The 13,410-nt window shown below is 32.2% G+C and overlaps 1 protein-coding gene and 1 long non-coding RNA gene across 2 annotated transcripts; both read right to left on the minus strand.

The window, feature by feature from the left end:
- Positions 1–3,923: 3,923 nt before the first annotated feature.
- On the minus strand, positions 3,924–4,830 carry LOC115982157. The gene is made up of 2 exons (XR_004089519.1): positions 4,437–4,830; positions 3,924–4,319 (listed from the first exon to the last, which is right to left on the minus strand). It is a non-coding gene; the product is annotated as an uncharacterized LOC115982157 (long non-coding RNA).
- Positions 4,831–5,558: 728 nt separating this feature from the next.
- Positions 5,559–11,844, minus strand: LOC115982156 (probable potassium transporter 17). The gene is made up of 8 exons (XM_031104681.1): positions 11,511–11,844; positions 10,211–10,430; positions 9,370–9,609; positions 9,229–9,279; positions 8,018–8,278; positions 7,252–7,304; positions 6,796–7,165; positions 5,559–6,505 (listed from the first exon to the last, which is right to left on the minus strand). The coding sequence occupies exons 1-8, from the start codon at positions 11,658–11,660 to the stop codon at positions 5,652–5,654; spliced, it is 2,199 nt and encodes a 732-aa protein (XP_030960541.1). The 5' UTR covers positions 11,661–11,844; the 3' UTR covers positions 5,559–5,651.
- Positions 11,845–13,410: the final 1,566 nt, after the last annotated feature.

The following is a 13,410-nucleotide window of genomic DNA, read 5'->3' on the forward strand; positions in this document are numbered from 1 at the left end:
TGGGCCTTTTTAATACATGTTATTGACCAATAAAAATGCTTAAATTTTTTTTAACTAAAATATATTATATATATAATTTTATTTTTTACAAGTGGGGCCTTCTTTTATCATCACCTGTTGAGCCGGCCCTGTCTTGCACACGACTAGATACACACGGCCATACTGATGATGCCTCTTCTTCAGGTACAAACAAAAGAGAGCTCTGTCTTGCCCTTGTGTTGGTTCAGAAAGCAAAGGATGAAAAAGCAATTGCATGAAACTTTTTATTATTATTTTAATTGTGTTCATATTTTCTAGGGGTGTCATTTTTTTCCAAGATTTTTGTTATGGGTTTTGTGTTGCTCCAGTTTATTTGAGACATCCACTATGGTTGTGTAGTGTACATGATGTGTGGTGGCTCATAATCTGTAACCCTAACATATTGTAGTTCATTACCATTGAAATTTGAAATCTGTCTTCTTTAACTTTAGATTCATAAATCAAATTTTGGTGTACAAAACTGAAGAAGGAATTTTGTTTGATAAGCAGTAAATACAAAGTGTGTTTCTTTCCATATGGTTATGACTTATGAAGGCTGGAGTATCTAGCAAATTTGCAAATCTTTAAACCGACTTGATTTTCTTTTAATCTTTTTTTAAAGCCTTTTGGCTAGGGATTCAATCAAATATGACAAAATCAACTTGATTCATGTTTTGGTTTTGGGGAATTTAGATGTTTTTGAGATTTTGTTAATTCAATTTTTATTTCAAATTTGTATTCAATTTTTTTAGTGGAAGATTGAGTAAGAGCTCATTGACATTTTTCTCGAAGGGGTTTGAAATATATAAAGATAGAACCAAATAGTTATTCTATTCTTAGAATTTTCTAACAATTCTTGGAACAAACAGCATAAAAATTATAATTTCTATGTAGTCATTTTTTTTCAGTTAACCTATTATTTTGGTCCGTAAATTATATATAAAATTTTAATGGTGTATCTTAACTATCTATTAATGCTTATATTTAATCCTTAAAGATTGATGGTTAAAAATATTTTTCATTCAAATGGTCAAATTGGGGGATTAAACAATAGCTTAACCAAGTTTCACCAAACATACAATGTATTGTTTATAAAAACCAATGTGAAGGTCATGATCTAATCAATCAATATATATATATAAAAGTAGAAACCTCATGCGGGAGTACATGAGGCCCTGCCAAGTGGTGCTCTAATCTTACATTTAGCCTTTTCTTTACCTCTTTTATTAAGTTTTTTTTACCGTTACCTAAATGTTCACATTAACTTATTTTATTGTTATCTCACTAATGTTTCATTAATTGACTAAGCTTATATTGCATGTTTCTCTATTCTTCTTTCTTCATGTCTTTTAGCATACCCACCGTTTTAGAAAGAGAGATTGAGAGACACAAAAATGTTGTGAATTGTTAAATAAAATGCACTGTTTCAATATATATTACCAAAATAAAAGATCTGAGACTGACAAAACATTTGAAAGAGAGAGAAAGAGGAATCTAAGGGGTCACCACCTCTGTTATATAGGTTTCCCACTACCATCAAAACGCCAAAACCCTTATGGGTAATTTTTTTTTCCTTTTTTCTTTTTAAAATTAGGGGCTTAATTATGATTTAGGTTTTGGTAATTTGGTTGGATAGTTTTTGTTTTGGGTATATAAGTAGAGAGAATATTTGGTGTGCAATGTAAAACCATATTCTACCATGATTTAATTTTAAATCATCTATAAGATGTATGCATACACACTTTCCCATATCCTGTTTTAATGTCACATCATCGATGAGTAAAAGACAGTGAAAGAGTTGGGCATACTTTCATTTCATGGCATGAAATATATGAACACAACACAAATTAGTTGATTTTCATAATCCCATTACTCTTTTGCATTTATCTTTGATTTTATTATTTTTTAAAAAATTAATCTTACCTTGAAAATACTATAAATATGCAATGAAACTACTAAACTAGTTTTTAATATCTCAAAATGTATATGTTTCTTTACTCTAATTTAGTTTGCTTTTTCTTATAATATATGTAAAATATTATTCAAAACTGTCTTACATAAAATATCAAGAACCTCATGTTGGAGAGTATGAGGTTGTGCCATGTGGCGCATTCCTTGAACTTCTCTTTATTTAGTTTTCTACTTCAACAAAATTTACATTTATATTAAAATATTAGTTCATTGAATTAGCCAATAGAGTAAATGCATATATTAATTATCTATTGCTGTGCATTAATTATTTATATTAAATGAATTTATATGATTATTTTTATAAACTCTATATAGAAAATAATTTTTAGTTTGAATAATAAATTTAAAATATGACATTCTTACTCATGTTTAGTTGCTTTGACAACAAATGTCACAAAAGCTATAAAAAATTAAATATTTGTGAATTCACTAAAATTAAACTTAATCCTTTAAATTTCCTAACTCCTTTGTGTGTGTGTGTGTGTGTGTATGTGCACGTGTGTGCATATGTGTGTGTGTGTGTGTGCATGTGTGCATATATGTGTGTGTGTGGAACTAACACTGTAATATGTATTCTATGTAGTTAGAAAGATTACTAATATAATAAATATGTTTATTTTGTTATATTAATTATTTTAATATCAAATTTTAATATTATTTTTCCAAGATTTATATGAGAAACAATTGGTTTTTTTTATTTGAAAAACAATTGATTTGAAATATGGCATTTTTGCTCAAATTTAGTTGTTTTTGCAACAATTGAAACCATGTCCAACAAGAAGAGGGAAAATTTTTTAGTAAAACAATCAGGAATGTAAGAAAAAATAATAATAATAATTAAAGGATGTATGCATTTTTTTAGTAGGCATAAACATGTCTATCTATATTAACTACTATATCATGCAATTTTCAATTTGTAAACACATATATATATATAGTATGATCAAATCACTATACTACTCTTAGTGTATTTATATTTTGTCTATATATAAATTAATTAAAAATTATAACTTTTTACAATGAAATTTATTGAAATATTTTTTTTATATATCGATAGTTGAAAGTGGGGATTTGAATAATTTTTATTGGAAATTGAGGTGCCAATCAATTAAGTTACATGATTTTTGGTAAAACTTATCAAAATATTGAAGAAAACTAATATTAAGTTGCAATATGCACAGGAACTCAACAAGTTAGTTTAATTGTCAATGTCATCAATTAAAACGTTGGGTGGGTTTGAAGAGTGGCGATTTTAAAGTTTAAAGTTTTATATTTTGATTTGCTAAAAAAAAAAAGTTTTATATTTTGAGAGTAGTAATAGTTAAGCATGAGGCAGGGTTTGCACTAATCATTTATATAAAAAGTAATAGTCGAAATGTTTGATTTTTTGTTGACTGTTCTTCATTGTGTCACATGATTACATTAAAAACAGCCACGTATATAGTTTATTCTGAAAAAAACTGCACGGTACACCGTTTGGGAGGTCGTTTTTTTTTTTTTTTTTTTGACCGACCGTTTGAGGGTCTTCATATCAAACTTCTTTATAAAGACACAAACCCAAATGCCACATTCCCAATGAAAACTTCAAAGTCACTCTAACTAAGATCTCCTCTTCTGCCATGTTCCGTTTCTTTACACCGTTTGAGGGCTTTAAACTTTAAAGTTTATCCCACACGGTTTAAAAAAAAATTCGGTTAAATTGAAAAACTGAGAGAATCTGAGAAACAGAGGGAGAGAGAGAGAGAGTCGCTAAGAGTGTAGAAAGAGAAAAACTGAGAAATCTGGAGAGAGAAATCTAAGAAATCTGTTCACCAACTGCATCAAGCCGTAAGACAATCCAAGCCCAGATTCTTACTGATTGGAAGAATCACGTATCATTCAGAAAAAGAAGTAGAAGAAGAAGAAGTATGAAGTCGACTAAAAAGTGCTCCCTCTGACTTTTTGGTTAACAATGACTCCAACGGGTAATTCTTTCTCTGACTTTTTTTCCTCCACAAATTTAAAGTTAAATTAGTTTTGTTATATGCTTTCAACATTAAATTTCTTCAAACACATTACACACCCAGCAAAAATGTCAAACCAAACCCATAAATCATCAAAACCAAAATAATCTCATCTCTCTCTTCAACATCTTCATCTTCATCCCATAAATTTCCTCAAACATAGTGCACAAGCAGCATAAACCAAACCCATAAATCACAAATACAAGCCAAGCCCACAAATCATAAAACCTCCTTCTTTGCATCTGTCTCTTTCAGACTTTGCCCTCTTTCTCTTTCCGCTCTTAGATCTTCCATTTCGTGTCTCTCTCGGTAAAATTTGGGTATTTTCTGTTCAAATGATAGAGAAGAGATAGCGAGATGAGATAAAGAAAATGAAAGAAATTGTTGACCAAAAAAAAAAAAAAGACAAGAGAGGTAAGATGGAAAAAAAGAACAGAAACTTACAGGCACGATGGAGGAAACTTAAGTTTTAGCCGCTGAAAATTTGATTATACACAGTCTGAAACTTTCAAAGATAAAATGAAGAGAAAGTTTGAATTTTTATATCCGAAGAAAATAAAAAGGCCAACTATGAAAGTTTGAAGCACTTTGTGTGGATGTTGTGCTGCCAACACATTCTTGGAACTTGATCACTTTTCATTTTATGTTAATATTTTTTACTTTTCTTTAGTAGCTTCCTTGGATTGTCCGCCCACTTAACTGGAGACTCTTTGGTTAAGGAAATAAAATCCTATGAGAACAAGATAATATGGGTTAAAAACCTAACATATTATTAGACTATCAAACTTCAATATCTATATATGCTTACTTAGAATTTAATATTTTTATTTACCTAAAAGTTGTGATTTAAAAATATATTTGAAAGATAGATTTTTATATTTATTTAGACTATTTTAGTCAAATTTTCAACTTTCACCAATTTAATATATTTATTATATTTTAAATAATTATTAAATTAATTATGATGTCATTACAATTCAACTTTGGTTCGATCTCGGTCCGATCTTAAAACCACGAACCTCTTCTTTATCCAGTTCGTTAAATGGTTAGATATTTATTTGCTTATGAAATATATCAAATATGACCTTCATTTTCAAAAAACATAAGGTATCATATTCACAAAACTTCACTTAAGACTTTCTTTCTTTTTGAAAAAATTTCAAATCCATTCTATGGGTTTGTCTATTCTTTATTCATTGTTGATTTTTTTTCATAGTTAATAGATTTCTCGTGCATCCCACGGGTTTGTGACTAGTAACTCATAAGTTGAAGACTTTTTTTTTTCTTTTTTTTTTTCTCTGTTTATTATAGTTTTGACTCACCGCACTGCTCCCCTCTTCTTCAACTCCCCAAAACCCCAAACCTCCCATTCTCTCTCTCTCTTCGACTCGATGAAGGATTCATCAAACTGGCTCCAATGGGTGTCGTTGGTTTCTATCTCACAAACCCCACCTTCAATTCCTTAACCCTCCAATGCGTTACATTACCCAACAAGAAAATACCTATAATATTGAGCTTGATCCTTCTTTCCCCAAGTTTCTAGACACCCTCTCTCTTTTGCTTATATAGTATATTACTAAAAATCACACGAACAGGAGATGACAGTATATTACTAAAAATCACACGGACAAGAGATGACACTCGATAGAAAGCATCCTTTCAAGCCTCATAAAGCATTCCAACCTCAATACGCTGCTGTAATGGTACCTCCAGAGCAGGCAGAGCAGACCGACAATTGTTGTGTATAACTTCATAAAATGCAAGCATGATTCGGTCAAACCAGCCACAGTTCTTGCCTACATGGAACCTTGTCTTCCCTCTGACATGAACCACCCCAGCCTGCTTTGCATGTTCCAAATCAGAAATCTCTTCTTGGATCTCCACAGGATCATATGTTAGACCATCCGAGCAGTCCTGTAGATGCATCTGCAAGCTATTGGTAACTTGACTTACAAAATCATCTCCTTCAAGATTTAAGGAATCTGCATAGCCATACTGAATCATACACCCATAAACCCCTATTAGGCCCAATTTCCTGATGATGATCCTCTCATGTGGAGCAACCTTAGAAACCAACAAATATCGAAGAGTTGTGAATATGGTGAACCTGTGAAGGGATTTCATGTTTTTTATGTAGTGTTCAAGAATAGGAGTAAGCCCATCTTGAATGTTAGTATAAAAGAAGCACAATCCAGGAACCCTTTGGACACTGGGGTTGGATAAAAGCTCTCTTAGTCCCTCCAAAGTTATCTTGTGAGTTACCTCATACTCTAGCTTTCTCTGTCTCCCATAAAACCAGCCAAACATAATAACAGCAAGAATGAAGGATATGGCAAAAGGAATCCATCCACCTTCATAAATTTTAGTGCAGACTGCACTCACATAAACACCTTCCATCACAAAAAACACAGAGAAGTATAGAGCAACCAGCACAGGTGGAGTTTTCCATATGATGATCATCACAAGTGTCAGCAATATAGTGGTAATGAGCATCACTAGACTGACAACGACACCTGCAAGCAAGGTCATCTTGGGTTAGCATTTTGTAAGGATTGCATAGATTAAACAATAGACTAAAACAGTAAAGAGATGAAGGAAGTTCAAAACAGTCTTCAAATTGGAGAATACGATGTATTATTTAGTTTGATTTAGATTGCATTGGTGGTGATGTCAAACTGTTAAAAAACTTCAATTGCAGTACTTATTGGAACTTGATTTAGTTTACCATCTATAAACTGGTAACAATTTTTTAAATAGTGAATGCAGTATAAAGCAATCTACAGATTTTATTTATTTACTGTACCAAAAGCATTTCCAATATCTTTCCCATCTCCAAAGATGAGTATGACAGCAACGCAAAGAATCATGAGGATGTAGTTCACTTCTGGGGAATAAACTTCGCCTTCCTTAATATTGGATGTGTGTACCACCTTCACTCGAGGGAAATAATCCAGTACTACAGATTGCTTGATTACCGAAAATGTGGCTGATATGAGCGACTGGCTTGCTACAACTGCAGCTGATGTGGCTATGATAAAGATAGGCCAATAGACTGCAGTTGGTATGAACTTGTAGAATCCATCATCATGATCATTGAGATTCTTGATCAGGTATGCCGTCTGCCCCGCATATGTTAGAACTAAAGAAGGATATATTGTAAACAAGAAAGCTATCTGATGTAAGAAAAAGTGTCAGGGAGCTACTGGAGCAGAAGACATGAAAATCTAAAAGATAAACAAACAAATGGTACTGCTATAACCTGAATGGAACGCTGGTTGAAATGACCAAGATCCGCAAACATTGCTTCTGAACCTGAATAGGGTAGATGATATCAAAGATCAAATGCTGCATATGGTGGTACATTTGTGTGAATAAGTCTACCTATCAATATCAAGAAGATTTTATGACAAGGTAAATCAGATTTACAAGCTTTCTCAATCATGTTACTCAGAAACGCAAACAGGTCTAGACCCTCATAAAGGCCTAGTAGTTCTTCAACAAAATCAACTGAAATCAAATAATCCAAATAATATAATGGAGTTCTTGGGTCATGGTGTAAATATCAAACTACTAAAAGCTAATTCCTATGAGTTCTTTGGAGTAACAAGCAATGCAAAAGATATCCACTGTGTGCATTCTTGGGATCCTTCTGCCTATAGAGAATCATGAAAGAAAATTGTGAAAGAGATCCCATAAGTATTGTACTTATAAGTTCAACATTCAACAATTTTAAACCTACCTGACTTTACATCCTACATTAACAATATCTAAAATTGTTTTGGGAAAATCATTCTCAGCTTATTTTGAGAAACTCATAAAATCTTTTTCATTAATAACTTCTAGACATTTTTGTTAGTCTGCACCCTATGTAAATTAATATTTCCAGGATAATCGTTTCAATAAGTTCCACAACCCAAGTTTTGTGTATGTGTAGGCTATCATAATGTTAAAGAACTCAACCCAAAGTAATTGTGCTACTCTTCTACTTGAATTATGGATTCATATTATCTAAATATGACACTCACCTGTGATGCAAAGGACAGTGCCACCAAGCAACAGCCAGCCCTCCTTTCCATTTCTCCAAAAGAAATGGAAGATGTAGTGCGGTGATATAGCCTTGAATATACTTGGATAATGATGTATAATGCTATAAATTCCGACAAGTGGAGTGCTCAAGGTCCATGCAGCCATGATAGGAGAAAAGAGGAAACTCACTCTAGAGGTACCAAACTTTTGCAACAGGAATAAGACAACTAACACTACTGCAGAGAGTGCCTCCACCAGAGCTGCAGGATAACAAACCAGATAGTAAATAAATTCAAAGAGATATTTTTTCAATTAAATTGTAAATTTTTGTATCAATAGAACTATGCAACCCCAATTTCCAGTACAGAATGCTGACTTGGTTTCCTAGAACATACAAGAGGCCTACTCTAAGATGGTTTTGTATTTCCCACTTGAATTTCAAATATTTTCCCTTTCCTTTGTTTACGTGACATGCATTCTCTCCATTTTTTGGAATGTATGTGATCCTTTCAAACTGAATCAGCTGCTTACATCACGGCATCAAAACATCTGCTCATTGTGTTTATGACAGAATTTGTGTGAGTCTGACTTTTGAAACCCTTGTTTAATAACAAAGCATCTAGTGACTCCAACATATGTCCTGATTTCTGTCTTAAGAGTGATTTTCATGACAACATCAACATTCCTGTTTATAAAGCTTCTTGAACACAATTCATTAGTTGATTTGGAAATGACACACCTCCTTGGCCCAATACAAGGATAATAATCTTTTCAGAACATCGTCCAATATTCGTAAAGTTCTTTAGCCTTAATGATGCACTCCTACAAATTTTGCCACAGTAATTCCCTTTCTCTACTACTGTCATACTAAAAGCAAATGAAGCAGACTCTAAACTGATTTTGGAGGATTCTGTTCCTGATTCTTCCTTTTTATCATGGAATTAATCATTAGTTGTATATGATTAGAGGGATGCATTTAATGATTAACTTTTCTCATTTTTTGAGCTTTTAATGGCTACATAGAAAAGATTTTTATGAAATAACAGAAGAGTTTAAGTAGATCATGCAAAATGTAGCTTGAACATATTCCCAACTCCAAGCACAGCCAACTATGATATTCATGAGTCAGTCAAACTTAACAATATCCTACATGAAGACCCAAAAATTCTCAAGCTTGTGCAAAGTTATCACAATCTGGATGAGTACTTACATTTACTCACAGAAGGAAATGGTGCTCTTAGTCCATCCATTGCCGACAACACTGAACAAATTTTCAAAAGTTAAAAATATTAAATCCAATTAAACACCAGACCAAATTATAATTAAGACAGACAAAATTGAGGAGACAAACCTGAGATTGCAGGGGTAAGTATACCATCACCAATAAGCATGCACATGCCTAATATAGCAACAAAAAGCAATACCCTCCTAGCAACTATACTGCTTTCAAAAAAAATTCCGAGCCTACTTTTCTTTTCAGTGCCCTCCTGCATAGAGTGTGAATGGCTTGAATTTGAACTTACATGTTTTGATGAAAGAATTCCTACATTCACATGCCTACAGAGTAATGAATACAAGGCAAATGTTCCTCCTGCAATTAAAAGTTGTCCGTATAAGTAAAGAAATTAAATTGCAGACAGTAACCAACTTATGTTGCTTCACAGTTGTTCACATCCAAAAAACAAGAAATGCAAGATGGATTAATATTTCCTCCTATGCATCAGCGCACTGATATATCACCCAACCCTTATTCTGGTGAAAACAGCATTCTTCCAATAATCCATAGCATTTCCTCACACTATACTAAGTGGAAAACTGGTTAGTGAAACAATTCAAACAGTGGCAAGTCATCCACTAGTCCAACCAGCCACCCAATTCTCAAAGAAGGAAATAACAAAAATTTAACAACTAAATTATTAATCTTAGAATTAATCAATTATCTACACCCAACACCAGTACAGATAACAAAAGGCAAACAAAGTGCAGTTCAGAATAAATAAGCTAGAAAAGAAAGGAGATAACAACAACTTAGCAACTAAGTTGATTAAGACATAATCTTAGAAATAATCAATTATCCACACCCAAATCCAATACAGAAATTGAAAAGTAAGTAAACTGCACTTCAGAATAAGTATGCAAGAAATCCAGAAATATGAGAACAATAAAAGCAATTATCCAGGTTCATGTAATACCTTCTCCCTGATCATCGGCTTTGATAGCTATGCTAGCATACTTTACAACACCAATGAGAGTAAGAGTCCAGAACATTATGCTGTAGATACCCAAGTAGTCTTCATTCGTTGGAGACTTCAAGGGCATTGAAGGATACACATACAGTGGAGATGTTACAAGTCCTCCAAATACCACTCCAAGAGTCTTGTACGCAAGTACCAGAGTACTCCATCGACTCATCTGCTTATTAAATTAATTATTTACCACAAGACTTATAATTTACATAAAAAATAAAATAAAAGCTTAAATATACGTTTGAAAGTGTTCAAATTGGAAGAGGAGAAACATGACCAACAAAATCAACTAGCATTAAAGCAGTCCCTAACTCCAAACACTGTTTAAATCATGAAAGCACAGAATAACAAAGAATTGTGTGTATAAAATTACCAGTCATTGAAACATACAATTTAGAATGTAATCAAGAAATCATGATTTTTTTTTTTTAATTATTACTTTTTAAAAATGAATGGTAAAGAAAATCACGAAGAAAGCTGAGCAGAAACTGAAGATATATATTACAAATCATATACCATATGGAAAAAGTTACATACTACACACTGGGATGCCCCTCCTTATACCATGTGAACAGTGAATATGGACAATCCTTATATCCCTATATTTTACACATTCCCATTCTTATACCATGTGGATATGGGCAATTCTTATATCCCTTTATGAGTTTATGTGTTACACATTAAGACTGTCGTCTAGCCTGCTTCCACATGTGACTTACTATAGTATACTAAAATTATTAAAGATAGTTTGTTCTTGGTAAATCTCTATCATTAAAATTTCAAATACTACTCCAATAAAAAATTTGTTTTCAAAAATTTTTAAACTAAATTATTTATCATAATTTTTGATTGGGTCACACCAACGCTTGCATTATGTGCTTCAACGTAAATGTTTTTCATCATACAACTATTAAAAAATAATAATAATAATACTACTTTTATTAAAAGTTTCAATCACCAAAAGTTCTCAAAAATAAAGTTCCATTGCTTATTTAAAAGTATTTAAAAAAAAAAAAAACAAACTCCAAATATGTAAACATATTAAAGAATCTAGCACAACCGTTACATGCACCAAACATAAAGTTTATGAGAAAAACAAAACAAAATCAAACCCATATTGATAAACATGCTTCGTATATACAAACATATGTTTTTCTGCAACTGTTTGAGAAGGAAGTGTGGAGCCAGAAATCCATGTTTATATGTGCAGAGAGAGAGAGAGAGGTGAAAAAATATGAATAAATACCTGTTCGTTTGCATTTGGAAGGGAAGCAGAATCAATACTAAGAGCATGAAGGTGGAGAAGGCGGCCACTAGAGGCAGTAGAATCATCAACAACAACAACGTTAACCTCAGATAGATTTGGTCGTGAGTCACTCTGTCTTCGCCGATCCATTCGCACAAACTTCCCAGAACTTGGATAGAGATTTGTGTTGGGTGGTGGCTCAAGACTTCAGTTGTATTCAACGAGTATTTAAACCAACGAACCAGAGCCAAGTTTAGCTTGGCCCCACCTATCTGACCACTGACCAGGCTTCCCAAGTTGCCACGGAAATGACACTGCGGAATTTGGATCACAAGGAGGGCTACCATTGTTTTCTTTTTTGTATCATCCCAGTCCAGGGCCGGTTTAATAACTTTTGGGGGTTAGGCGAAAATTTTAAATGAATTTTTTTTTATAATTAAATAAAATATACTTTGAAATTTTTTTATTTAAAATATATTTTTCTTGTTTTTTAAAATACAAAATTACTAATTAAATTTTTGTACTTAAATTACTCTAACATTTTTTTTAATTGATAATATATCTAATTCACTTAGTCTTTTTTGTGACACAATTTATAATTAAAAATAATAATTTAACTGTCAGATTAAAAAAAAAAGTGAGAAACCGTCGGACCAAACCATGTAAGTTATATCTGTGGTCTGTGGACTGTACTCCTATCCAAAAAAAAAGTGAGAACCATCCGGCTGTTCTCCACTGCATCTTATATTCCTATGGTTAAGTTTATAAGAAAAAAACGTTTATCCAAAAAAAGAAAAGACGTGTCCTATCAAAGAGAATACCACTATGGAAAGAAAAGAGGGTTTAGTACTAGTTTAGTAAAGTTTTTAGTACTTTGTGGTAGACTATCAATGATTCAAGGTCCGCAAAATTAGAAAAGCCATCATTAGCAGAAAACGTGTCCCTTGACTCCCATCCTATCAAACAATTGTGCAGTACAGTGAAAGTGTGAAACAAACTAAAAATATATATAATATAAGTTAAAGAAATAGAAGACTCTGAGTACCCGTTTGGATTGCGCTGATTTTGGCATTTGTGTTCCTGTTCTGTGTTTTTTTTTTTTTTTTTTTTTTTGTTGTTCAACCCGCAATAGTTGACTTGTCAACTGTGAACAGTATACCTATGTACTGTTTACGGGTCCCATAAATTACACTTTTTAGTAACTTTTTCATTAAAAATATATCTCACAGTACTATTTACACATTTAAAAATTATTTCGTTACAGTATTTTCAGTTTCAGTTTTCAGTTTCATAAAAAATAAGCTCAATCCAAACGGACCTGAGTCTTTATTTTCAGAAAGACAAAGAGAAAGAGGGGAAGAATTGAAGAAGAATACCTCTTGTGGCCGATTGGTAGACTAGTATGATGCTAGAATCAACAAAGAAAAATTTCAAGCCAGACTGACTGAGTTGATGGAAAAAGATCAAGAATCAAGATGAAGATGAAGAAAAGAAAGATAAGACGGTGGAGAGGCAGAGAGATAGAGAGATGAGAGGTTTTTCTTTTGTTTTTGAAATTTATAATTTGTATTTTAGTATATTTCATGACAATTACGTTGTATTATTAATGAATTTGTCTGCTATTAATTTTGATTTTAGCATTTTTCAAGAATGAGTTAATAAATTTGTCTTCTAAAATTTAATTTTGTTAGCTGGAGTTTGACTTTTTTTTTTTTTTCCTTCTTAATCTTTTGCATTTTAGGATACAATGGGCCTTTTTAATGCATTTTATTGACCAATAAAAATGCTTAAATTTTTTTTAACCAAAATATATAAATAAATATGTTATATATATAATTTTTTTTTACGAGTGGGGGCCTTATTTTATTTGGGGGCCTTAGGCGATTGCATCACTTGCATC

Source organism: Quercus lobata, chromosome 3 (genome assembly GCF_001633185.2).
Source record: "Quercus lobata isolate SW786 chromosome 3, ValleyOak3.0 Primary Assembly, whole genome shotgun sequence".
Taxonomy (NCBI): Eukaryota; Viridiplantae; Streptophyta; class Magnoliopsida; order Fagales; family Fagaceae; genus Quercus; species Quercus lobata.

Excerpts from the sequence above, each read along its gene's own strand:
- LOC115982156 (XM_031104681.1), bottom strand. The coding sequence starts at position 11,660 with ATGGATCGGCGAAGACAGAGTGACTCACGACCAAATCTATCTGAGGTT. Across the intron at positions 10,431-11,510 it reads TTCCAAATGCAAACGAACAG|ATGAGTCGATGGAGTACTCT; the intron begins GTATTTATTCAT and ends TTTAATAAGCAG. Across the intron at positions 9,280-9,369 it reads ACTTACCCCTGCAATCTCAG|TGTTGTCGGCAATGGATGGA; the intron begins GTTTGTCTCCTC and ends AAATTTGTTCAG.